The following is a 26,761-nucleotide window of genomic DNA, read 5'->3' as shown; positions in this document are numbered from 1 at the left end:
GTTAAATAGAAACATTGTCTAGTAGTTAAAGAAAACAGAAACAGGCCAACCAGAGCTACACTGTTACACCCCGTGTCCAAAAACAAACAAACAAACGACAACAAAAAAAGAGAGAAACGGGTGAAATAATATTCTCAGTATGGCTTTCATGGTTAACAGTTACTTCACGGCCACTAACCCAGAACTGGGCAGCTGGACTCTTTGCAAGGTCCCTTCACTGTGCTACATCTGCTGGCCTTCCATTCTGCTTGTAGGAGTGCCTCCCTCCACATGACATTGCCTTGATATGACCCCTCTGATTCCTTCACAAAATTCAAAGGTCCAGATATTGTCCACATAACACAGTGCTTTTAAAAAAGCCACATAGTTTAGTGGCCCGAAAAAAAGCCACATAGTTTAGTGGTCTGAAAAGAATGTCACATAGTTTAGGGGCCTGCACTGGTCATTGTCATTTAGCTTCTTTTTCTCCTCTTAACGACTTGCAAGGCAGTTTTATATAAAACATTTACATTATTATATCTTGAAATTCTGTTTTAGTTTGATTTTTTTTAATTTACTGTATCTTGAGTGTTTTGCTTGCATGCACGTTTGTGCTGCTTGTGTGTGCCGAGTGCCTGTGGAGGCCAGAAGAGGGTATCCCCTGCAACTGGGGTCACAGATGGTTGTGAGCCAACATGTGGTTTCTGGGAATCGAAACCAGGCCCTCCCTCTGGAAGAGCAGCCAGTGCTCTTAACCACTGAGCCATTTCTCCAGGCCCCATATTTGTATCTTATATTCAAACATATTTAATATACTACTCAGTACCCAAAGAAGATTGATAATGCTCAGGAAATACCCATTGATTGGCTGATGGAGCTAAACATGTTCAGAAGACACTTTTTTCTTTTTTCTTTTCTCTCTTCTCTGCTGCTGTGCAATGTCTTAGCAATCCTGTGAGTTTAGATTGCCTTTCGTAGTTTGACCAGTTAATAATCTAGGCATCTAAGTTATCATCTCCAGATTAACAAAAGGTAATATTTCCCTTTTGGGCAATATTACCTTAGCAGCCCAATGCACCCAGAACTTAACCTTTAGGCTAGTGGATGTCATGTGCCATTTTATGAACTTGTGACTTGGGGATAGCTTACTAGCCCTCAAAACAGGACCCTGCAATTTAGGAATTCCACCACTAGATGGTGACGGGAATCAGGTCAAAGTTATATAACGCCATAAAGTGGTTGCTAAATGTTCTTAGCTTAACAAGGATCCCTACAGGACAGATACAAAATAAATAAATAAATAAATAAATAAATAAATAAATAAATAAGTCAGTCAGTCACAAGGATTCTTTGGGGACTTCACAATGTAGTAACATCTATGAAGCATGGCTTTGTTCAAAGCCTTACCCAGAAAACCGTAAGATGTGTCTTTCTGGCTTACTTTATACTTGTCTTGAAATCATGTTACTCCTGAACATAATAATCTGGGAACTTTAGTTTATTGGACAAAGAAGGTCACTCAGGACATTTTCTAGAGCCAGCAGCTGGAGCTTGGGCCAGGGAAAGCACTTTTGCATGCAGTGTTCGCTTTATGTCCCCAGGGACTATGTGACTCAGTAGTAGAGCACTTGACTGGGATGTCTGAGGCCCCACATTCAATCCTTAGCACAAGAGAGGGAGGGAGGGCGGGAGGGCCCCAAGCATCTCCTGAATTGGGAGGAAGTGATTTCTAGCTTATGGTTTACGAAAATTCATACATTACACAGCAAAGGAGTAAACAAAACCCTAACACACTTCTTGAATTTGAAAAGGGCCCCTCAGAAGGAGTAAAAGTTTTCTGAAGCCGCAGGTTTGAAGAGAGTTTAATGCTTTTGGTAGCCATCCTTCTCAATTTAAAAATGTTTAGGTGGGAAAATGACCGTGTTTGGCGCTTCTCAGCAGTGTGGACCAGAGCATGATCCTCTGGTGTGACAAAAAGAATATGCACTTCTCCGTTCTTCCGAGATTTGTCCTTGGGTTCCGCTTCCAACCACCACTGTCATTTGTGGAAGTCACCTTCCCTTAGTGCCAGGGATGGGGACTTAGGGGACATTACTCTCAACTCAGTCCTCAGGAGCTGCCAAGTCCAGGTCTGATTGTCCTATCCCGTCTATCCAAGACAAAGGACACCCCTCTCCACCCTCGGCCTCAGAGCTGCTTATTTAAGCCCAATGGTTAGGAGTCTCATTAACTTTTCACCCCACAGTACCAAAGCAAATGTACACTGATTCTTTTTGAGATTCAGCCATAAATGGTGCCATGTGAGCCCCAAACTCTACACACTATGTGCTGACACCTAATCCTGAAGAAGGTATGGGGGGTGTCAGAAGGGGACCAGGACCCTCTGACTTCTCTTTTATGCGGGCTTGCTCCCCTTCTCTGCTCTCTAACGTCTGAGGACCCAAGGTCCACGAGGAAGTGGCCCTCAACACATGCTGGACCTTCTGGCCCCTTGACCCTTCCCAGGCAAGCAGTGTAAACTAGACGTTCTATGGTAATTTGTCACAGCAGCCTGAAGTGACTTAGGTGAACAGGAAGACCCAAGGGGTTGGGGGGGACAAAAAAGCAGGCCCTCCTTTTTCCCCATCTAAAAAGTCTTAAAGTTGAGAAAGGTGGCCAATTAAAGCATTCGTCAAACTCTCTTTAAAACCTGTGGCTTCAGAAAACTTTTAGTCCTACTTAATGGTTTTCTTCCCCCATTGCTGGGGAAATGCACTAAAAATAGAATCCAAATTCCATGTGCTGCCCCAGAGGGCCCGGGGACTCTGCTTCTGATGTACCATTCCCATCATACCACACTGCCCTGTGCTTGTCATAGGGCAGGGTTCAGATCCCTGACAACACCCCCTCTACACACACACACACACACACACACACACACACACACACACACACACACACACTGCTGTAGGACTATTCTGAGCTCCCTCTCCCTCTCCCCCTCCCCCTTTCTCATTCTCTCTCTCTCTCTCTCTCTCTCTCTCTCTCTCTCTCTCTCTCCTCTCTGTCCAGTTCTCAGCAAGTGTCCTTTCTTAAGCCTGCTCTGATGGCCACTTCAAAGGTAGCTAAGTCTCCTCTGCCCAATCTGTTTATGCCATGGCTCAGTCACTGGCATTTGAACTTACCTGGGTTACTGTGTGCTTACCTGTCCCCCTCACCCCTGCTATTGCCATGTGGTCCCTAGAAAAGTGGCTGTCACCACGTCTCATCGATGCCAAGCACAAAGCAGACATCGGTGAGACAGCTGACAATCTGTGCCCTGAAATTATGAGCCCAGCACTGTGAGCCAGCAGTGCTGGCACCTTAGCTCTTTTATCCTGCTACCCCCACCTCCGAGGAAGGTCTGCGTTAGCACTGAGAAGTCACGGGCTGTGGTTTTCTCAGGTTAGCCTCTCCGCCCCCAGACTTGCTGGATATTCAGGCACACCTGGGTTAACTTTCTACAGCTCTCCCTGATGTCCCAGGGCTCGGGCTACAGAAGCAGACAGAAGTGTCAATTCTAAATCTTGATTCTAATTTTTCAGCCAGATGACCTTATGCTCAAAGACCTACTTTGTTTGCACAAGGGGAATGACAGTAGCGGCTCCCACCCACTGAGGGCAGTAGTGAGATCTAACAGGTGATTCAGATAAAGGACTCAGAAAAGCTCCTTGATGATGCTCTCCATCCTGTAGCCCTCATCCTGCCTCATTTGGCAAGTTCTGCTCCTTCTGCTGGTAATGTTCAATGGTTCCTTTCCATCTGTCCATCTGTCCATCTGTCCATCTGCCTTTCTCTCTCTCTCTCTCTCTCTCTCTCTCTCTCTCTTTCTTTCTTCATGGCCACTTTTATTGGCTGACCATCTGCAGAGTCCCGGCACACAAAACCAGCCAGCACACCCCGGAAGTTATCCGTGTTCCAGGCAGAAAGCAATTACTTTCTGCCGCTGTGTGATTTCAGAGGCTGGTACAGCTCTCAAGTGTATTCCCCGATGGATGTTTCATTGGACTGGGCTAAGAGGGGCTCTAGCTAAGGTCTCAAGGCCATGTTTATAATGGCTTGCTGAATGTCAGAAAATAAAATCCAATCCGGTAGAGCAAGAGAAAGGGAGAAAATCTAAAAGGCTCCTGTGTATCGCAATGTTAAGGAAAGAGCAAAGGCGGCCTTTCTTAAGTGCAGGCCACTGAGGGTGGCCACATCTGTCCATGACGCACTGTAAGAGTGAGTGGTTCTTCAGTGACCCATTTTAACATTTTGGTTTAGAAATTCCATCAAATAAGTCAATATGCTATCACAGAAGATCATGGTTTTCTACATGCTTGCATTATTTACCCCTTGCCAACTGACCTTAAGAGAGAAATGAATGGAATCACTCTGGTGCCAATGCCAGGGGTCCAAAAGAGACAGTTCCGTTAGAAACGCATCTCAGACAAGCTCCTCTCCCTTTAATTTGTGCCTTAGCGTCTCCATAGGAAATACAGGAACCAGAGATCCATGACACATGAGTAGCAATAACTATGATAGGCAGTAACAGTGGAGCTTGCTAAAAGCAGGGCTTTGCACGGTCAGGAAGAACTGTCACCCAGCACACTAAGGGACAGGGAGATGGCATCCCTAAGGGACAGGGAGGGTGGCATCCCTAAGGGACGGGGAGGTGGCACGCGCATGATGCCTCGGTCTGTCCCGCTCGTCCAGCCCGCTGCCCTCCTGGAGGAGTTACCTTCACAAACTGCACATCGCTGAGGATGTGCACAGAGTAGTCGGGTGTGTAGAGGTTGTTGCTGCACAGCTGCGTGTTGCTCCCGCCGAAGTCACTGCGCTCTCGGTTTGGAGACTCGGAACGATTCAACCCGCTGCAGCGAGAAGGGGACCGGTTTACTGCAGATGGTGAGGAAGAGGGAGGGGAATGAGAGAGGAGACAAGGAGTGGCGGGCGGGGAAAAGAGAGGAAGGACGAGAGGAAGGAGGAAGAGAGAGAAAGGCGCTGTTTACCGAGGTCCCATGGCACTACGAGGAAGCTAGCTATGGCATTGTAAGGACCCATACCCCCCACTACAGCCCAAGAAGGGGGTCACTTCCCGTGACACATGACCTGGTCTGGGGAGGAAGCCAGAGTGCTCTGTTTCCCTAGATGGGGTGGTGGGGAGGAGCAGAGGTAGGAGGCCATCTTGGCTCTTGTCTTAGGACCCCCAAATACACAAGAATAGTACTGGGTATATGGTGCTTCTCTAATGGGGCGAGGTACTGTACTATGAAAGAAAGACCAAGGCCTTAAACTTATCTTTTCAGAATCACCTGTCATTTCACCATAGCCCTATCTGAGTGGGGCTAACTTGACCTGCCTTAGCAACGGTAGGCTGTGGGTCCATGAGCCATAAGGGTAAATAGTTACAAGTTGTATAGCATGTTAATACGCAGAGAAAATGTTTTATCCTTGCCTTATACACTGGTTTATACCAACCTGTAAAGCAAGGCTCAACTTCTTGAGTTTTGTAGCAGAAACAGGTAGTGTGGGGTGGTGAGCCAGGCTCTGGTGTTGGGATTCTTGGACTCAGTATCTTTTAGGGATGTTTGGTTGTGGAACACTACAACTCTGAGATACGTAGCGGGAGGAACGTGGGCTCACGGTGGACATAGCCCCTCGACTATTATGAATGTCTTGCTTTATCCAGAGGGCGAGCACAGAGGAGAGCAATCCTTGAAAATGTGGGTCAGAGGGAGGTTTATCTGTCATAAATAGAACCTGGAATAATCCACAGACTTTCGGCCAAAGAGACAAATGTCCCCATAGTGTCTTTAAATTCAGTAAAGACTAGGCCATTTGGTTCCAAATGTACTGTCTGTCTTCCCTAGGACCAATAGGAGTGAGGAAAGCTGAAAGTCACCCAACACATTGTCTCAACACTGGGTCTGCCCAACAAGAGAATGCAAAGCCCTTCTTATCCTGTTTCCCAACTGATGCCTTCTGCATGTCTTCCCAAGACACTAAGGAGGCTGCTGGCCTCTCAGAACCCAGATCTACCTCAGTTCAAGTGAAGACTCAAAAGTCTTCAAAGTTCTATTTGGGTAGAAACGTAGGGGTTTAATTCTGCCCCTTAAGATGATGCTCATGTCAATCAGGATGTCTGGTTAGCACCTGTTGGCGTCTGTCCCAGAGTCGGATGACTTGTCTACTTGCCAAGCCATTACAGCCTGGCAACCACGCAGCAGAAACATTAAACAGAGGTTGAATCTCTCTAGAACCACGGGATCACCGCTTTCATATGATCATAGAACCAAGGATCCCACTTTTACCTCAGTTATCTCTGCAAATACCACTCACTTGTTTGAAGCTATTTATCCCCAGAAACCTGGGATCAGCCTTGACTCCCCTACTCTCTTAGGACCACATCAATACCTGCCCTTGGCCTCTGACCCAAAGGGTGTTCTGTTTTCTCTCTCTTTCTACCCAAGGACAGCTACCATCAGTTTTGTCTGGGCCACAATCTGTTCTCCTTACTAATTTACTAATCTCAAACAGCTTCTTCTTCCTCCTCTTCCTCCTCCTCTTCTTCCTCTTCCTCCTCCTCCTCCTCCTTCTTCCTCTCTCTCTCTCTCTCTCTCTCTCTCTCTCTCTCTCTCTCTCTCTCTCTCTTGCTGTGTATCCCACAACTCTAGGCCGATGCCAGACACTCCAATAGTAAAAACCCAATTTATAAATTTATATGTTGGGTTTCCCCTTCCTCGAATACATATGATAAAATTTGATTTACGATTTAGATACAGTAAGAGATCATTTATCACAAAGTGTTACCTAATGAAGTGGAATTATAATATACACGATAAAAGTTGCTTATACACTGCGAGTTCCCCATTTCCTAAATTTTCAATTTAATATTTATGGATCTTGATTACCATGGGCAACGTAAATCACAAAAAAAGTGGGAGCGTGGACAAAAAGAGACCACTGAGATCTGTTTCCACAAATTCATTTCTGATTCTACCTGAGCAAACCCTGACTCCTTGCTGACCCCCACTTTCCTGACTGATTTAGTCTTGGGCCGCCCTCTCTTCTCTTGGCCTCTGGCTTCCTTGGGCATCCTCGATCATGGAAGTCTCTCTCTCTGAGAAGATGCCAGCCTCTTGGTTCCCAGGCCTGCCTGCCAACGTGGCTTCCTGCTTAATCCCTAGCTGTCTCTGGAGATGCTCACTTCTCTGGGTGCCCCGAGAAGCTTCCCCGTTCACTGTTACTGCCTCTTTCCAGTCCTTCGAAAAGTACTTTTCACAAAAGCAATTACATATTCGTTAGAGATGTTTGACTCTGATACTCAGTGATGCCCTTTCCTGGGCATCATCAATACGCACCCATGGAGCCTGACTGGGGTAGGTACTCAGTACAAATGCAGAGTGAATAAATCTGTACCTATCAGCCCTTGAAGGGATTTTAATTTAGAATCTAAATCCTGTTTAAAGGGAGGTTTTTAGAGCTCCCTTTCCTCCATGAACTATAGTCACCTGGGGAAGCCATTTCTCTAAGAAGCTAGGGCCGATTGCAGGATTCCGGAAGTGTTGCTGTATACAGTTAAATCCAAGTCGCCTCAGGCCTTGGCCTAGCAGCTAGGGGAGAGGCCACAGGGCACCAAGAGTCTGCCTTCTCTTTAATAGCAGTGCTTGAGACAAGGGGTTCTGGAATCAGGTCCGTGGAAGTGGCTCATTCTCAGGTACTGAAGGACCAGACCGTCCAGAGTGACTGAGGACTGACAAGTCAGTGACCGAGAACACAGGGACACCAGTGGCTGTGGGTTATAAGACTGCTGTGGTCTTGGTTCCTTGAAAACAAACCGATGGGCCTGGCTTGGCCAGATCTACCTGTTACTCTTTAGGGTGGCTGCTGGCAAAGAAAGCCAGAGCTCTATCCTCTGGGGTAGCTGTGTGAGTAGCAGGTAGTTTTGTAGGAAGGAGGGCAGCTTCTTTGGCTTTGTGATCAGGGTCTGCAAAACTGGCTCGGCTTCCACTGAGTCAGGCATAGCTCAGGGGAGGAGTCTTGGTTGCATCTGGCACCTTTCCTGACCAATCAGGGGCTTTGCAGCCCACAGTCTCTGCCCCACATGAACTTTCCCCATCTGCCTAAATCACTTCCATTCCTGCTAGGGAACAGAGGTAACAATAGAGGCAAGGACATCCTAGTTCTCCATAAAGCTCTCATCATGAGCATCTAGGATAAGAAGATCACCTTGCTTTTACTCAGGGCCGTGTGTGTGTGTGTGTGTGTGTGTGTGTGTGTGTGTGGTGTGTGTATGTATATATATTCGCTTTTGTGTTGTAAGGAGAAACACATTTTGACTTTTTTTCAAAAGTAAATATACCATTGGATGTTTACTTATAAAATCCCAAAGATTTTCAATCCCCAGTATCTTGTAAAATGGATTAAGAGAGAGAGAGAGAGAGAGAGAGAGAGAGAGAGAGAGAGAGAGAGAGAGAGGCCCTCAGAAACTTGAAGCTCATCGGAATGCTGTGCGAGATGGATGGATGCTTGGGCGTCCCAGGGCCTGACATTCCTCAATAGGTAGGACACTGATGACTCGGCAGTTTGGTAATTGTGCACACACTCTGAGGCTTCAGAGCAAGGGAGATGGAAATGGAAATGCTTTTAATAAAAAAGAAGAAGAAATCAGTAACAGACGAGTGTCCCAGCAGCATGGCAAACTAGTTCAAGTTGTCTAATTCCCTTTGGCATTTCCTAAGAGCACAGAGGCACAGCTTGGGGGATGAAGCAAAGTGGAAAACCCCTAGTGTGGTGCAAGGGGGTTTGGATGCAGCCGAGCTCATCAATGCTGACCGCAGAGACACCAACAGGACCTGGGCCAAGTGGCCAGCATGCCTCTGGCCTGTTTTTGGTCTCATACCATACTAGCTGGCTCCAGGGTGACGGGGTAGAAGGGAACACTGCTTCCTACTTAGCATGACTAACTGCTCCGGAGGACCATAGTAGTGTGGTCATTCTGCGAGAAGCTGTCTGTCCTGGCTAGCAGCTTAGAGTGACTGTGGTTGGGTGGAGAAAATATTGCAGTAAACTTTGGGGCAGTAGAGGAAGGCATGCGGGGATATTTTACATAGTAATCGATGCTGGATAGACTCTCCTTTGATCTGTACTAATGTACAGGCCCCTTGAAGACTCTCACACAACTCTGGGACTCTTGCCTCTCTTGTGCCTACCTTTACCTAAGGAACCCTCATAGGGAACAAAACTCGAAATGCACAAGCATCATGCTTGACTCCCCTTTGGAGGATGAAGATTTGGGGGCTCTGTGCCCGCCTGTCTACATCTTTTGGATCATCAGAGAAGGATGAGGGGGAACGGCTTTCCTTTGGTCATGGTTACTACCACAGGCCATCTGTGTTCCCCAAATTAGATAGGGGTGGGGTTTAATTACACAGGCTTATAAGAGTACAAACTAAGATTATTAAAATTCATCATTCTTGGTAGTTTTTTTTTTTTAACATCAGACAACCAAATGCCAAGAGCCAGCCCTCCATCAAGCCCCACGTGAACCCTGCAAGTCAGCCCCAGTTACGATCCCAGATGAACTTGCTCACGTTTCAAGGAGTGTGTTAATGGTTCCCAAATGTTTACTGCACAAGAGCCAACCCCAAGGAATATTTCCATTTGCCACATTGTACAAAGCTGGAGGATTATTTTTAGGGACTCCTTGTATTCTCTGGGAGAAGACGCCGTCATCTTTGATCTCAAAGCACACTATGGATAGACAATAGCCTTGGTTGTGATGTCTCCTTCTCTGTGTCTTTGTGGATTTAGGAGCATTGCCATGGGAGAGTCAATATTGTCTCCACTGGGAGAAGAATGAGGGGATGAATTTGGTGAGGGAGTGATAACTGCACTTTTAAACAAAAGCACCTGCAGTTAGCTAATTGCACTGTTCTCTGGAGGTGATCCATGGACCACTAAGCTCTCCTTACTTTGGACTCAAAGAAATGCCTCGTGGATAATGATTTGCAATCACATGCTCAGTATTTTTGAAATATTTGGTATAAGGACTCTTGGACTCAGTCCAATGTGAGCACCATATTCATTAGCACGGCTAACGCACACATTGCCCTCTAGGGGGCGCACAATACCTACACGTAGAGATGCAGTAACTGTCCCAGGCAGAGAAAGATGGATCTAGGGACCCGGATTTCTCATCTCTCTACCTACTAAGGACACATACAAGACTGACCAGATGGCTTAATGTCTGTGTGTCTGTCTCCCTGCCATAATTCCTGCCCATCTCCCAGAGCCGCTGTGGGGGTAGAATACAAAAATTTCTTTTAGGAAATTTAACTTTCAAAATTTACTTGTATGTGTACAAGTGTTTTGTCTGCAAGTATATATGTACACCGTGTAGAATGCCTACTACCCACTGAGGCCAGAAGAGGGCGCTGGATTCCCAGTATTTGGAGTTCCAGAGGGTTCTGAGCTGCCATGTGGGTACTGGGAACTCAACCTGGGTCATCTGCAAGAGCCTCTCAGGTGCTCTTAAGTTTTGACTTCTCTTTCCAGAACTCTGATTTGTTTTTAAAACACTTTCATTTCCAGGGGTTATCTTTTTCCCTGTGCAAGACAGGTTAAGGATATGGAGCTATATATATCCATATATATATGCGCTTATATTTCTGGAACAGAAATAAAGACCAGGACCAGAAGGAACCCATGATTTCTTGCCACAAAATTCCCAGGCATCTGAGACATCTTTGCTAACATGGGACAGAAGCAAGAGTGGGTGTAAGAGGTAATGTTGTAGTGTAGGGCTCTGAGAATGTCAGCCAGTTATCACGGAGGCTAATGGTTGTCCAAAGATAGACTAGCCCAGCAGCAAGAATGGTGGAAAAAGCAGAAAGAGAAGGGATTGGCTGCTTCTACTTTTCTCTTGCTGCACCTATGACTGGTCTACTCTGCAGAGCTGAACCAAGACTGGGAAAAAGATGGGCTTGTTCTCAACTTGTTTTTTGTTTGTTTTTTGTTTTTGTTTTTTGCAGTTTCCCATTGGATTAGATATCCACAGTCATGAAGAATGGGGAGAAGGCTGCAAGAACTCCCTGGGGTACATATCAGCCAGAGTAGGAGGAAGTCTCTGTCCCTGGTGGGAGAAGGGCTACACAGCGAGTGTTTATTCTCTGGCATTGGGTTACCGACATTTCTCATAATAAATATTGTGAGCTACCACTATCCTTTACACTGAGAAGTTATAATTAACTGGGTTGTCTGGCTAGTTAAGGGTTAATTAAAAAGAAAAGTATATGCCTGCTTTGGTTCTTCTGGTTTAAAATCCTGTAAAAATACGCACTCCCCTCCCTGCAGCTCAGTGGCATCTGCCAAGATCTGAAGGTCCGTGATGTGGTCCTCTCTAATGCGGCTGGCATGCGGGGGGTTAGACCGCTTAGCTGGTGTGTATACCAGATTGGCATTTCACACGGACTGTTCTAGCCTGTAGCCATTGGGAAGGCATGACTTCTCACAAAGCAAGAAGAGCTTTATTTCTTAGTGGAAAATTACCATCCACGGAGACAGAAAACTTGGGTGAAATTTGAGAAGGTGGTTAAGTTGTCTTGAACAGATAAACATGGGAACCAGATGGGTTTTGATGGGAAAATGTGATTTGGGAGACAAGTTAAAATAACTGTGTTTGAGGTTATGAATGTGAGGTTTGAGGTCTCAGAACATGGTCTTTTCAATGTGGAAGGTCAACTGACCAGACATAACGGGGTTTTGGGTCACTGAGGATACAGTGGGTTTGGAGAGGGAAACACAGACGAAGCAACCACAGGGGATAGACTTTTTCCCCCTTAGTATAAAAGGAAGTTTATTTAGGATCTGGGAAGGGGGTCTCGGGAAGGGAGTAGAGACAGAGAAAGAAAGGGGGCAGAGAAGGACAGAAAGAAGGGAAGAAGCCAGCGGGAACATGTGGAGAGAGAGGAAGAAGATAGAGGGAGGGAAAGAGGAAGGGAGGGAGAAAGGGAGTGCGGAGGGGGAGAAAGGGAGGGGAGAATGGATTTTTTTTAACTGCAGGGAAATGTATCTAATACCTTCCTGCTTTGGTCTTCACTCCATGGTACTAAGAGATCAACTTCTAAAGACAGAAACAATGTAAACAGCTATTTAATTATTCAGATTTACTGTATCCAAAGCAGTCATTAGAGTACTCTAATAGGTCTCATTAGATTTAAAAAGAAAACCATCAAGTTTTATTTCATTAACAGGAGGAGTTACACCTAATAAAAAGCTATCTGGGCCCCTTTGTATGGGCAGAAATGCAACTACCACTCAGTAGAGTACTGAGAAGAGGGGAATGGGTTAGGAGCTAACTACAGGGAAGCACAGGTCAAAGAAAGAGGTTCTAGGAAGGTAGGCCACTGCTCCATCATCACCTTGGTCTTTCCTGCTGCACTTTTTAATCCCTCCATTCGGCAAGAGTCAAATTATGCGGGAGAACTTACATCGCTTCTCACCTCAACCATGATTCCACGCATATACACAGATATAGAGGGACATAGATTATATTGTGCAGAAATATTCCTGATTCTATGCAAATGAGTGTGTTATTTGTGTGATGCCTTCTGTCTTAGTCATAGACATGCCTGGGGGTAGAGATGGTGAAAGGGGACCAAATGCCTCCTGCTAACCCAACCGGAGATACTCATGCATGTTTACCTGGGGAGCCTGCCAGAGAGTCCCCTCTGCTGAAGGCGAAGGTACGAGACACAGAGACGGGCACTAAGGAGTCAGGGGAGGGGCAAGGGCACGTGAGTGGCAAAGGGAAGATAAACACAAAAGAAGAGAGACAAAGAGCAAAGTGGGTGAGACCGGCTGTTCCTGGTTCTTCACAATATCACATTTCTTGGCAAAAATAAACCTTGCTTTGGAAAGCACAGGAACTCTATGTTTATGGAGTCGCCCTCCAGAGAGACAAAATAAAATGAACTCCACTGAAGGTCTCCTGAGAGGATGTGCCATCACCTCAGCGGGACTCACAGATGCCAGCAACTAGCACAGCCAGCGCCCTTGGAGGGAGCACAGCAGTATCTCTGGGGAGCCCACCTTAAGCTAGCAGGTTTGCAAGAGCCCAGCCCTCTGCCCTGTCCTCCGCTCTCCCAGTGGTCTCATGTAGCCTGTTCAACTACATGAGAGCACTCAGTAGACATTCAGAGGCCAGGATGCTCCTGTGAGAGCATCTGCTAGGAGGCTGGATCCTGCCTGGGCCCCCAGGTACTACGTGTTTGGCCAGAGACCTTAGGCAAGGTCAGGGCAGGATTCTAGTGGCTCAACTGTGAGTCTTACTTTATGAACCAAATCAGGTGGTTTCTAGAGATCACAATTGATCCAAAGCACCTCTTTCCTTTCTTCTCTTTTCTCTCCCCCTTTCTCTGTTCCCAGACAGAAATGGTGCTAGCCATCACTCCTGGCTCAGAGGGGTGGACTGAGCAGGACGTCTGACCTTTCCTCATGTTAATCCTGATGCGCTGGTATACACAGAACTCTGTCTAACCTGACCGTTCTCAGAATCCCTTTCCAGGACCTGAAGGCACATGAAATAGGTAGCTTCTGGGTCCTTATTTCCTACAGCACAGATTTGATCTGAAATTACTTATCTAAGCAGGGGAAGGCGAGGGGTTTTTATACCTACCTGGTAACCATTCTGCCATAGGGTGTTAGTGAGTGCTTGAACTGGCCTCTGTTTGCAAGAAACCCCAGTCTCCAGGAGAATCAGTTCTTCCTATATTAAATGTCTACTCTGATAAGCAAATGGAAGCTCCCTCCCCCCTCCCCTGCCCCCTGCACGTCTCTGTGTGCACCTGAAGTATCTGAGCTCATGTGCGCTTCCTCCAGAGAGCCAGGCTCCCTCCTCATGGGCTCCAGGATTTCTTGGCAATCAAAATCAAGATATAGAGTGTGGGTCAGGCACAGTGGTGCGCAGAGGCAGGCAGATCTCTGGGAGTTCTAGTCTACCTAGCAAGTTCTAAGCCAGTCAGACTACTCAGTGAGACCCTGTCTCAAAAAGGGGCAGAGAAGAGAGGATGGATTGTGCTTCCGAGGCACAGAATTCAGGAGACTTCCCTGTAATCTCAGGTTCAACGTTGAGACACAAATCACAGGTGTTCAACCTACTAGGTCAAGATCCTGCAAGAGTACGCTGATGTTTCCTGGCTGGAAAATGTGGAGCTGGGGGGGCTCCTAGACCTTGACATCAGCTCCAGCCCAGAGAACAATACTGGGGTGGGGTGGACTTTGCATTCAGCTCTCGTTTCACTCAGGGAGAAGGATTTGCTGGAGATGGACAACCTCTTTCCCTCTCCTGGGCAATGCTCTTTGTCTTTCCTGAGCATGTATGTACCAAGGCTCAGAAGCATGGGAAAGGAAAGGGAATTCAATGTTTCCTTTCAGTTAGATACAAAGTATAACGATTCCTGTACACTCGTGAAGATGCCAAGATAAGACCTATCTCTTTGTATGTTACCTTAAAAAATTAATAAAATAAGAAGAGAAAAGATTACAGTTGCATGTTAACTCTTCTCACTGATTAAGCGGAAGGATTTTTTGATGGAACTAGGATCCCAGGAAGTCAGATAATATTTTCTTACTTGACATTGTTTTTGGTTTCTTTATTTGTGGGTCTGTGGGTGGGTGTGGCATAAGCCTGTGGGTGAAGGTCAGTTATTTTCTTTTTTTCTTTTCTTTTTTTTTTTGTTCTTTTTTTCGGAGCTGGGGACGGAACCCAGGGCCTTGCGCTTCCTAGGCAAGCGCTCTACCACTGAGCTAAATCCCCAACCCCCTGAGCTAAATCCCCAACCCCCAAGTTATTTTCTTTTTCAATGTGGGCTCCAGGGTAACAAACTCAGTCATCAGACTTAGCAGCAAGGCTTCTTTCCTGCTGAGCTCTTTTTAAAGAATGTCAGATGAATTGGGGAGGGGAGGAGAGGGAGAGGCCTATGAAACTCTTTGTTTTCTGGTTTTTGTGTTTTGTTTTCCACAGCTCTTTGTGAAGAGCTAGAGCAGAGTCAGAATTTCTAGGTAGCATCTTATGGTCCTAGGAGCAGGGTCTAAAGCAAAGCACCGTGCCTTTCTGAGAATGAAGGGGTTACGTGTCACCTGTTCCTGGAAACTGCCTCTCACCTTTTCATCTCTCTGTACTGATAATTGTTGCTTCTTTTATCAACCTTGCTCGACAGTCATTGGCTGACATAAATACCATATTACATTACAGTTTCTCTCCTTCTCCCTCTCCCCTCACCCCAAACAAATATGCTTCTACTCAAGTTCTATATCCCCATGGGTAGAGCAGATACTTCATTTCAGCCAGCTGGTGGGCTATAAAGTAAAATGCCATGGTAAATTATTCTATCATTTCCATACAGCAATTGAATTCCGGACTACAACGAATCTAAAATATGTATTCATTGTGCTCTGTGAACTAGTCACGACACAGGAGATGTCTCATCTAGTTACACCATCAACCAGCTAGGTGATTTGGGACAAATCATTTCTTCACCTTGTCTTATTAAAATTTTAATTAACAATCTTATTTATTATCTATTTTTTGTAGGGGGCTGGATTTGAACTCAGGGCTTTGCCCTTGCTAGACAACTACGTGACCACTGCTCTGTACACCCAGCCCTTTTTTACTCATTCTGAAGTGACATCTACCTTGCTTTTCTTGGCATACAATGCTTTGAAGCCTTCTGATAAATTCAAATATAAAACACTATGTAAAAATCTCTTTGATGATGAAAGGAAACACCTCATTTGACATTAAAGTGGCCACTGCAAAACTTGAACCTAAGAGTCTAAAGAAAGTTCCCTCTAGATTACATTTAGATCACAACTGAAGCCATGCTTTCTACACACAAACACACCAGTTCTGCACAGAAACTAGCAAGAAGGTGGAGCACAGAAGGGCAGAGCCACCAGCCCTGTGCCAGTCCGCACCCCCAAGCAGCATGCGTGGCCAGTTGGCAGAGGTTGCAGGCAAGGAAAGAGCAGTGTCTAAGCAACAGATTGCACCAGCCTTGATTTACAATACAGAATGTCACAGTCACCTTTTCCTGAGGACAAATATCACAGACAAAAAAAAAATTATAGCACTTCAGATAAAGGCCAAGGGTGGGTGAATGACCACTGCAGAGAAGGAAAGACTGAACCGACACCACAGCATGCAGCCCCACTGCCTGCATTCCCTGGCAGGGGGCAACTCATGGTGTCCCCACCCAAGCCACACCTCCATTCATCACTTGTGCATGAACAGAGAAGCCACAGCACGGGTTCCAGACACACAAAAGTTAAGCTTCCCTGCTCTGTGGGTACCTGGTGGGAGGCAGTGTTCCAGGCCAGCCGAGCTTTACAAAGAAGGTGCCAGCATTCCTGTTAACCCAGCCCATGTACAAATAGCTTGGTTCAGGTTCCCAAAGTGGGCTGAGGTAGGACCATGGCAGGGAAGACATGAGGAAGGGGTTTGAGAGATACATACGGAAGACAGAGGATCCAGCCAGACTTCCAACCTTCCGCACGTCGTTATCTAAGGACAGAAGGGGGCAGTGGATTTCAGAAATAATTCAGAAAACATAACGTCTTATGGAAATCTCCCTTCTACTCCACCCCTGCACCAATTAACCCCGCAGTAATCAGGCAATCAGGCAGGAGGGTAGGGAAGAGCGGTAAAAGAGAAACAACTTGTCCTTTCTTACTGAAAACCACCTTCTCCACCCCCCAGCACTTGCTACATGATTACCTTTTCCACTCCCAGCTCAGTTTTCTTCTGCTTATTTTTAAAGCTAAACAAAATCTGAAGAAAAGTTGTTTTTATGCCCCCTTTGAACAGAAGGAAAAAATGAGAACCAAGGGAGCGAAGCAGCTTATTTTGAAGGTCTTTAACGGGAGTGAAAACAAGAGTCGTGACTTGAGCCTAGACTTTTCTTGACGACCCCACTGCATCCCTGATGAGCTAGGGCTTGAAGACTGGAATACCTGAGCAGGCGCTGGTCATGATGGCTGGGACACCGTAGTAGGTAAAGGCTCCATTCTCAAAACGAAGGCCTTCCTTACCGACCTCCACTTCCACTTTCCCCTGGAGAGAGAAGGGGTAAAAGGAGGGTCCTGAGGGCTGGGATGGGCACTTCAAGCTCTTGCATCTGCTCAGACCCCAAGGACTTTTGTGAGCATTGACAAATGGACTCCCATTATCACGGGGGCAGTGTTAATTCTGCCTAGATTTACTGATAGAAACACAAGCTCCCACTTTAGAAGCCCCGCAGTGAATTCACTGCCTTACCAGTCCTAAAGCAGCACCTGGGCAGGAATAGCCATGCTTTCCCGATACACTGTAGCTGCCTGTTGAGAACCCAGGCCTAAAGCACCAGCTAAGCCAGAACGTAGTAAACCTTAGTCTTCAAGATGACATCATTTCTGGGTCTGGCTGTGACAGAATCTGCTCTTGTCGAATTCACCACTGGTGCCAATGCTAACTAATATTCCTTGTCAGTGACAGTGATGGCTACCATGAGTGTGTATAGCTACATTTATGCAACTGATACCGTTAAGTGCACCTGTGGATTCTCACAGTCAGCCCTGCAGGGTTTCTCTGTAGCCCTGACTGTCACAGAACTTACTCTGTAGACCAGGCTGGCCTTGAACTCAGAGACCCGCCTGTCTCTGCCTCCTGAGTGCTGGAATTAAAGGCATGCGACACCATGCCTGGCACCTTTGCATTTTTCAAAATAAACATTTGCAAATGGGAGGATTAGGAGTCCTTGACAAAATGTGGACAGTTGTTGAAGGTAGGTAATAGTTATATTTTCTTCTTTCTACTTTTTGGCTAATTTCCTATAATAAAATGTTTAAAATAAACACTGCCTCCTGGCACATGTAACGTTTTCATGTCCACTTGACAGATGAATTGATTCAGGCTCAGAGAAGTTCACTGGCTTAGCCCAGGTTTGCTAGCAAATAGAAACAATGACATTTTAAAGGCAAATCTTTCCATCCAGGTGACAACTTCTTTCTATTGGAGTCCCTTCAGCTTTTTATTTGAAAACTTTTTGTTAAGCACAAGATGAAGGATTGCACATTATGTACACAACGTAACACGATCCACTTCTGAACAGTGAAGAAAACGCCCCCACTTATGGGGGTGGAGCAATCATTTTACTGAGGTTACTTGGAATGGCATAAAAAGGACGGGCTGAAGTGGACTGTATGGAACCGAGGCTGGTTCTCTCTCAATGTGATCTTGACTAGGATCTGAAGCCATGGCTGTTTCTAGAGGCCTATAAAACTCTGCTGGGAAGAGACATGGAGCCCGTGATGGGGCTCATGGTGGGAGCAGGGTAAGCTGTGCTCCAGTGGAACTGCGCCTGGCACTTTTAATTAAGTAATTAATTAATTTTATTTCGAGACAGAGTCTTGATAAGTAGCTCTGCCTGCCCCCAACCTAGTATGTAGTTCGGACTATTCTAAAACTCACAGCTATCCTCCTGCCTTTGCTTCTTCAGTGCTGGGATAACAGGCATGTGCCATCATGCCCGGCTGTGATATATACTTAAGACAGGCCTGTGCAGGTATCCAGGGAAGGCAACCGATACCTTTTTCCATTCAGTCATTGCCTTCCTTCCTGGCCCTCTGCAGAGGGAGGGAGATGTTTCAGGAAACCACAGATAATAAATGTATCCCATGGGGTCCAGGAGCCCAGGCCAATGTGGAAGTCAGAGATGCTGACAGAGCAACAGAAGAGAGCACTGAAGAAGAATCAACTACACACCAGGAGGCAGTGGGGGACACTCGAGCAGACACCCCACGATATCAGATTCCACAGGCCCTTTTGGTTCAGAAGCAGAATGCCTTTACTGAACGTACACACCTCTCACTATCCTCCAAACAAGAATGCGCAGATGAAAGGCCATAGGGGAAGTTACAGTTCCCAGGGTACCACTCTTACACGGTCATGGCTTTCCCGTGGGGATGCCTACCCCATTGGCCTTGTTCTCTAGGCACTCTGCAAGAAGGGTAGAGCAACCACAGGAATTTCCCCTTCACCCTTCGGGTGCCCTCCTCTTGCTCTTGGAAGTTCCCCTGACCTTGACACCCACCTGTAAAAGCAGCACAAAATAGTCCACGGGGCGGCTGCGCTGGTAGAGGTAGTGTTCTGGGGCTTTCTTGTTCCTCTCATCAAACTTAAGCTCCTGGATCACGTTGGGATGTTTCAGAAGCCGGAGCAGGATCTTCTCGGAAAGGTAGAGAGACTTAAAGGGCTCCACTTCTGGAAGGCAGCAGGGGGCAGTGGTGGACATCAGCATTTCTGTGCTTCTCCCATTCCAGCAGCAAAAGCTGGCAGGAGGCGAGCGAGACTGGGGTTTCATCTAGAACAAGACTCTTAAGTAGGCTGGGGGTTCTGCTAATCCCTCAGAGATTGAGGAATTTTAATCCCCAGTGAGCATCCTGGGGCCTTCTCTACGCCTTCTGGGGATGACTATTGCTTCTATGGTATCTCGGGAGAAACAAGTCAGCATCTGGGCAATATTGGTTTTGTTATGATTTTTCTCCTTGATTTTATTTAGTGTTGGACCCTGAACAACAAAGTCATGGGCACAACAAAGTCTTTAATTTTACAGTAGAATGACAAGAGAATTGCGTCTGGCTTTTCTGGACAATATTCACCTGCTGGCTGAAATGAAATCCCAGGTTAATAGAGAGGTAATGGCTTAAATAATAATTTGTCAGTAATGTAAAATATCATTTATCATACTTAACTATTAATAGGTACTATATATCGATCCTTGCTGCCTTAGACTAAGCAGATGAAGCTGCTTTGCTTTGAGGAATTGATCCATGATTTCTTTTTTAAAAATTAGATTCAGACAAGATTACATGTTGAAAAGTCTACTGTAAGGAGGCTGTGCTTTATAGTTACCCACCTTCTAGGACCCAGAACAGCTCTGGCCAGCCCTCACCATATCCTCAGTAAGTATGTATTGTATTAGTACAGATGGAACTCAGTCATGGACTGACTGCTCTAGGTGAGCATATTAATTAGGGCTGAGTGATGTCAGAGAGTTCGAAGGCGAATCCTAGGCTCTCATAAAAAGGAGCTTGGTTCCTATGCCTGCTTTCCTCCCTCCCTCCCTCCCTCCCTTCCTTCCTTCCTTCCTTCCTTCCTTCCTTCCTTCCTTCCTTTTTTCCTTCCTTCCTTCCTTCTGTCCTTCCTTCCTTCCTTGCTTCTTTTTTTTCTTTTATTGGACTTTTAAAAATTTACATTTTAAATATTATCATCTTTCCCAGTTTCTCCTCCAGACACCCACTATCCCATCCCTGCCTTCTCTCACCCATCCACCCACTCCCTCCCATCTTCCCGCCCTGACATTCCCCTACACTGGGGCATCTAGCCTTGGCAGGACCAAGGTCCTCTGCTCCCATGATGCCCAATAAGGCCATCCTCTGCTACATATGCAGCTGGGGCCATAGGTCCATCCCTGTGTTCTCTTGGGCTGGTGGTTTAGTCCTTGGGAGCTCTGGGGGACCGGGGAGAGCGGTCTGGTTGGTTGATATTGTTGTTCTTCTTAGGAGGTTGAAAATCCCTTCAGCTCCTTCAGTCCTTTCTCTAACTCCTCCATTGGGGACCCTGTGATCAGTCCAATGGTTGGCTGTGAGCATCTGCCTCTGTATTTGTCAGGCTCTGGCAAAGCCTCTCAGGAGAAAGCTATATCAGGCTCCTGTCAGCATGCACTTCTTGGCATCTGCAATATTGTCTGGGTTTGGTGTCTGTATATGAGATGGGTCCCCAGGTAGGGCAGTCTTTGGGTGGCCTTTCCTTCTGTCTCTGTTCTAAACGTTGTCTCCATATTTCCTCCTGTAAGTATTTTTGTTTCCCCTTCTAAGAAACTCTAAAGCATCCACACTTTGGTCTTCCTTCTTCTCGAGCTTCATGTGGTTTCTGAATTGTATCTTGGGTATTCCAAGCTTTTGGGCTAATATCCACTTATCAGCGAGTGCATATCATGTGTGTTCTTTTGTGAATGGGTTACCTCACTCAGGATATTTTCATCAGGGAAATGCAAATCAAACAACTCTGAGATTCCACCTCACACTAGTGAGAATGGCTAAGATCAAAAACTCAGGTGACAGCAGATGCTGGCGAAGATGTGGAGAAAGAGGAACACTCCTCCATTGTTGGTGGGATTGCAGACTGGTAAAACCATTCTGGAAATTAGCCTGGCGGTTCCTCAGGAAATTGGACATAGTACTACCAGAGGACCCAGATATACCACTCCTGGGCATATACCCAAAAGATGACCCAACATATAACAAGGACACATGCTCCACTATGTTCATCGCAGCCTTATTTATAATAGCCAGAAGCTGGAAAGAACCCAGATGCCCTTCAACAGAGGAATGGATACAGAAAATGTGGTACATCTACACAATGGAGTACTACTCAGCTATCAAAAACAATGACTTCATGAAATTCTTAGGCAAATGGATGGAACTGTTTTTCTTTCTAAGGTCACCAGGATTCCCATTCCAGACTCCAGGTGGGGACCAAAATGCTGGGGCTTGTTGCTTGGAAGGATAATGCTTTTCCCTCTGGGACAAAGGTCTGGGGCACCCCAATCCCAGTAGGATGGAGGAGGTTGTCTTCAGGCCTCCACTGGGAAGTGAGCAGAGGAAGTGGAAGTTCTGCAGTGGTTTCCCTACCTCTCATCTGGTAGAGAGTACTCACTTCCTCTCTACCACACAGCAGGGAGCTTGGAGCTACCACAGGACCCCGCAGGAGGCAGCCTCCTTCCTCAAACCCTGGTTCTCAGTGGCAGTGCACACCAGGATGGGGATGGAGGGTATTAAGAGATGTGGTGCCTGGTGCCATGACAGGTTCTGCTACAAGTGTGGAGGTAGGGGGTGGGTGGGGCAGGTCCTACCTGTGGCCATGAAGCGATGTGTGGCGAGCAAGAGCTGTGGCGAGATCTTGACTCTGATCTCTGAGTCTGAAAGCTTGAACAGAGAGAAATCATGCCGCCTCCTCTCCCGGTGTGGGACCCTCTGCTTTTTCCGATTGTCAGCTGTAGGGCCACAGGGGAAACATGGCAGTCAGAATCGTCATTGGTCTTTGGCTGCTTACACAGACTCTTTGGGGCCACACACTTCTGCAGTGCCAACTGTAGGAGGCTCAGCCAACTCCCTCCCAGTAGGAGCCAGCAGGCAGCAGATGGTTCGGTGTTGTTTGTGCTTAGGTGGTAGATGAAGGGGTGGGGAAAGCTGGCGGGGGGGGGGGGCTGTGGGGTGTGGGGTGGAGGTTCCCCTGCCCAGAGTTCCAAGGCTGGTTCCGTTAGCTGAGAGCTGTGCAAACTCTTGATGCATCAGAGTTTTTGACTTGCTTTAATCTATACAAAACATTCAATAACAGAAAAATTATGTTGCCTTCACAGTGACTGCCGGACTCTACTAGGCAACTGTACGTGACAGTGTTCATACAAGGTCATATTGACATAAGCGGCTGGTATTCTTGGCATTAAGGGGGTTAGGGTCTGTCCATCTGTCCTCTTCCGTCCCCTAGAGCAGGGTTCACCTAGTCCCTTTCCTGTGGGTTAAAGGCACGCTAGGAATGGCAGCTAAGCCATGTCACTCTCTCCCCACTCACAATTCTTCTGCTTCCCTCGGGTCCCTCCGGAGAAAGGATCATGGGAAACACGAGGACCAGGAATGCAAAAGAAGTAAACATGGCTCTCTAACTTTCCAAAGGTGGATTTTTGAGATGAGGGCTCAGGCAGAGCCTACGCACTGAGAAATTGAGAAATGAACTTTCTCCAATTTAGTCTTTCACTTGCTTTTTAAAAAGGAAAAGTCCAGGGGCCTGGAGAGATGGCTCAGCGGTTAAGAGCACTGGCTTCAATTCCCAGCAACCACATGGTGGCTCACAACCATCTGTAATGGGATCTGATGCCCTCTTCTGGTGTGTCTGAAGACAGCGACAGTGTGCTCACATGTATAAAGTAAATCTGTTTTGTAAAAAAGGAAAAGTCTACATATGTATATACATGTGTAGATTCACGTTTGTGTACATTGTAAGTGTATAGATACATTATTTTTTTCAAGTGGAGGAAGTGTTTTCTTTGACCACTTCTCTGTTGCTTTCCCAGAGTGTTGAAAATAAATGGGAAGTGGTAACCCACCTCACCTGTGCTGAGGGGAGGGGGAAGATGTGTCTTTGTTCTCTTCAACCTTGGTGGCCTAGAAAACAACAGGGCCACAGGGCTCCCAGTAAAGTGGCCCAGACACACTGGAGACCAAAGGATGTGTCCCCACAGTAGGAAACCAGGGCCCCAGATTCCAGCTTCCTTCCCCACACCCTCTTCTTTTGGACCCTGCTTCTTTCAGCCCTTTGGATTGCCTCCTATCTACACAGCTCTAGTGGGCCTGCCTTTGCCTCTGCCTGTGTGGGCGCCTGGCTCTCACTTCAGCCCTACTTTTGCTCTGTGTTCTGGTTGGGAGATTCTGACCCAAGTATCCAGAGTGTGTAACAAATCCCAGTCACATAAGAAGAAACACAGTATTCTGACTTCTCCGCATTTTTTTTGGCCCTTAGGGATCAGAGTGGGAACCGCTGGCCCTCTCCTCCAGAGAGAGGCTCATCCAGAAAGAGAGCCTCGAGGAGAGAGATTTAGAACCCATTTTCTCTGCTGTCGCTGGCGAGCGGCCTCTGATTTTTATTTTATTTGCTTATGTGTCTGCCAGTATGTCATTAACCTTTCCTAGTAGAGATGTCCCTATAGTCTCTCCCTTTATCACTTCGATTTTAATAGTGGGTACTTGAAGCATTGGGGTTATTTAAATCACTACCCTCGGAAGAGACTACTACTTTTGCCTTCCACCAACTAGTAACATTTCAGTGTGGTCTTTGTCAATTTGCATTTAAGGATACCTGGGAGTTCTAGAGCAAGGGCGGTGGGCAGAGACGGGAGCCTGGAGTGGGAGAGGTCCTTTCCGAGCTCCACCTTGATTGAAAATGCTCAGTACTGTACTCCCAGGTCCCTGAAGGAGGCACGGTGACACTCAGGTTGTTTTCAGTGAGGGCTGGCCCGTGTTTTAGATTTGATCTCTTCTTGGCCCACCGTTATCACTGCCATATGGTATCACAGCCTTTTGCTGTGAGGAAGCAGTTTCTGGAAGATTGCTTTGGCAAGCAGAAGCTGCTCATCTCAAATGAGTTATCCCCAGGAAGGGAATGGGGTGGTTATCCTAGGAGATGAAGCTCTGGGGAGGAAACATCTCCTGGCCAGAGACTCCCATGGATTAGATAATATTCCAATTCTGTAGACAAAGCAAGCCCCTTTATTGCTGGCAAACAAAGCGTTGATGAGGCCCACGGGCCTAAAGCTGTCATTCACTATAAAGTGGAGGCCATATTGTTCCTGAGGGGTGCAGGGAGAGGAAGAGACCAGAGACGGGAGCAGGCACAGGGCCCACACAGGGACCTGATCCAGGAGGCAGGAAAGAGAATGGAAAATTTGGCAGGGGTGCTGCTAAAAGGCACGAGGGCCCGGAACAGCATCCAACAAGGGCCATTTAACCTTTTGGCTTGAGCACAAGGCAGTGCCATGACAATGTTCACTGCTCACTGGTGGTTGGGTGGGAGGAGTTCCAAGAGGACCTGGGCTCTGCCTCCAGGAGACAAAGAGCTCCCATGAACACAATGGAGGGGGCAGAAACAAGAACCAAGAGCTCTCTGGGCCTGCCCTGGGCACACTGTATTTCCTTTGACCATTTTTTTCCCCATTTTTAGATCAAGCTATCTTTCCCCAGTTTTAACTGTGTTCTGGAATGTTCCCTTCTGATAACCTCAGCAGCATGCTCCCAGTGACTCAGGATAATGTGGGCCAGGGTATCCTGCCATGCTAGCACTGGATGGCGGTGGTGGATGACACACCAGTGCCCAGACTTGCCCTGACACCTTATTCCACTGCTTATCAAACCGATGCATTCCTGGGCATCTCAGGGGAGCAGGACGGACACACACTTACTGTAGAGGTCAGTTTCATCTAGGATCTCCGACTTGATGATCTCTTCTATGATGTCCTCCAGTGTGACGATGCCCATCACCTCATAGAAAGGGTCTCCTTCACCCTCGTTGTTCACTCTCTGGACAATGGCCAGGTGTGATTTTCCTGGAGAACAAAGGAAACCACGGTCAAGCCATCCAGATCATTTTCAGAGATGAGTTCTGTTTGTGAGAAAACAATACAGAGGTTCTGTTTGAAACAAAATTGGGACTGAGCTCAGCCCAGGACCATCTGAAAATAGGAAATTTGTGTGCAAGTTCTTAGCAATGGAAGCTTGATACTCAGAGGAAATACAGACCTGTGTTGCTCAGTGAGAGAGGCAGGCTCTCAGACTGGAACTGTTAGGCAGTTTCATTGTGTGACATTGTGCACAGAGAACATGTGCACTGAGTCGTTTTCTGTCAACTTAACACAAGTCACAGTCATCAGAGAGGAGGGAGCCTCAGTTGAGAAAATGTCTGCATACATTAGGGGCTGTCTGTAAGCCTGTGGAACATTTTCTCAATTAATGATTGATGGGGTTGGGTCCAGCCCGTTGTGGGCAGTGCTGTCCCTCGGCTGATGGTCCTGACTTCTGAAAGAAAGCAAGTTTTGCAAGCCAGTAAGCAGCACTCTTCCATGGTTCCTGCATCAGGTTCCTGCCCTGTTTGAGCTCCTGCCTGGCTTCCCACAATGGAATGATATGTAAGCCAAATAAACCCCTTTCTCCCTAACTTGCATTTGGTCATGGTGTTTTATCATAGCAATAGAAACCCTAACTAAGGGCTGGAGGGATGGTTCAGTGGTTAAGAGCACTGAATGCTCTTCCAGAGGTCCTGAGTTCAAATCCCAGCAGCCACATGGTGGCTCACAACCATCTGTAATGGGATCTGATGCCATCTTCTGGTGTGTCTGAAGATAGCTACTGTACTTATATATAATAAATAAAATAAATATTTTTTAAAAAAAACCCCTAAGATAGCACTTTTGCAAACTAATGGTTATGTCACAACCAATGACATAATGGTATGCCATCACTAGATGACGATTTTATAAGACCATTCTACATAGTTGGTTATAACATCACCATGTGGCACTTGGTTGTATTTTATAATGGTTAGTTTGCACATAGGTTGGACACATTTATAGGGTACAATGTGACATTTAAAAATGTTTACACAAGGCTGGAGAGATGGTTCAGTGGTTGAGAGCACTGACTGCTCTTCCAAAGGTCCTGAGTTCAAATCCCAGCAACCACATGGTGGCTCACAACCATCTTGATGAGATCTGATGCCCTCTTCTGGTGGGTCTGAAGACAGCTAGTGTATTATAAATAAACACATTTTTTTTTTTAAAAGAAAATGTTTACACAATACATAATGGTCAGATCAGGGTATCAGCATGTCTACATCTCAGCCCTCATCGTGTCCTTGAATCAGGTCTGTGTGTACCAGCTGTTTTGAAATACGTGGTTAATCATTGTCTAGTAGGTACTGTACTGTGGTCTGAGCCATTAGAAGCCACAACTCCGGGCTGGCAAGATGGCTCAGCAATTGGGAGCACTGACTGCTCTTCCAGAGGTCCCGAGTTCAATTCCAGGCAACCACATGGTGGCTCACAACCATCTGTAATGAGATCTGATGCCCTCTTCTGATGTGTCTGAAGAGAGCAACAGTGTACTCATATATAAATAAAATAAATAAATTTTATAT

At 46.6% G+C, this 26,761-nt stretch overlaps 1 protein-coding gene across 5 annotated transcripts in view; it reads right to left on the bottom strand.

Moving 5' to 3' along the window:
* Window positions 1-26,761, bottom strand: part of Cnnm1 (cyclin and CBS domain divalent metal cation transport mediator 1) — a 58,829-nt gene that overhangs the window by 8,680 nt on the left and 23,388 nt on the right. The window contains exons 2-8 of one of the 5 annotated variants that reach the window (NM_001401623.1): window positions 25,032-25,175; window positions 21,933-22,073; window positions 19,110-19,279; window positions 16,993-17,092; window positions 16,496-16,543; window positions 12,685-12,747; window positions 4,718-4,875 (exon numbers count right to left, since the gene is read on the bottom strand). In NM_001401623.1, coding sequence (NP_001388552.1) covers window positions 4,718-4,875; window positions 12,685-12,747; window positions 16,496-16,543; window positions 16,993-17,092; window positions 19,110-19,279; window positions 21,933-22,073; window positions 25,032-25,175 — 824 coding nt within the window. Of the gene's footprint in view, window positions 1-4,712; window positions 4,876-12,684; window positions 12,748-16,495; window positions 16,544-16,992; window positions 17,093-19,109; window positions 19,280-21,932; window positions 22,074-25,031; window positions 25,176-26,761 lie in introns of those variants that run through there. The other 4 variants (XM_039080138.2, XM_008760426.4, NM_001107593.2 and 1 more) reach the window with 4 other exon arrangements.

The sequence above is a fragment of the Rattus norvegicus genome, chromosome 1, assembly GCF_036323735.1.
Source record: "Rattus norvegicus strain BN/NHsdMcwi chromosome 1, GRCr8, whole genome shotgun sequence".
NCBI classification, from domain to species: domain Eukaryota; kingdom Metazoa; phylum Chordata; class Mammalia; order Rodentia; family Muridae; genus Rattus; species Rattus norvegicus.
The sequence above is the reverse complement of the archived record's forward strand: the minus strand, read 5'-3'. Positions and strand labels throughout refer to the sequence as shown.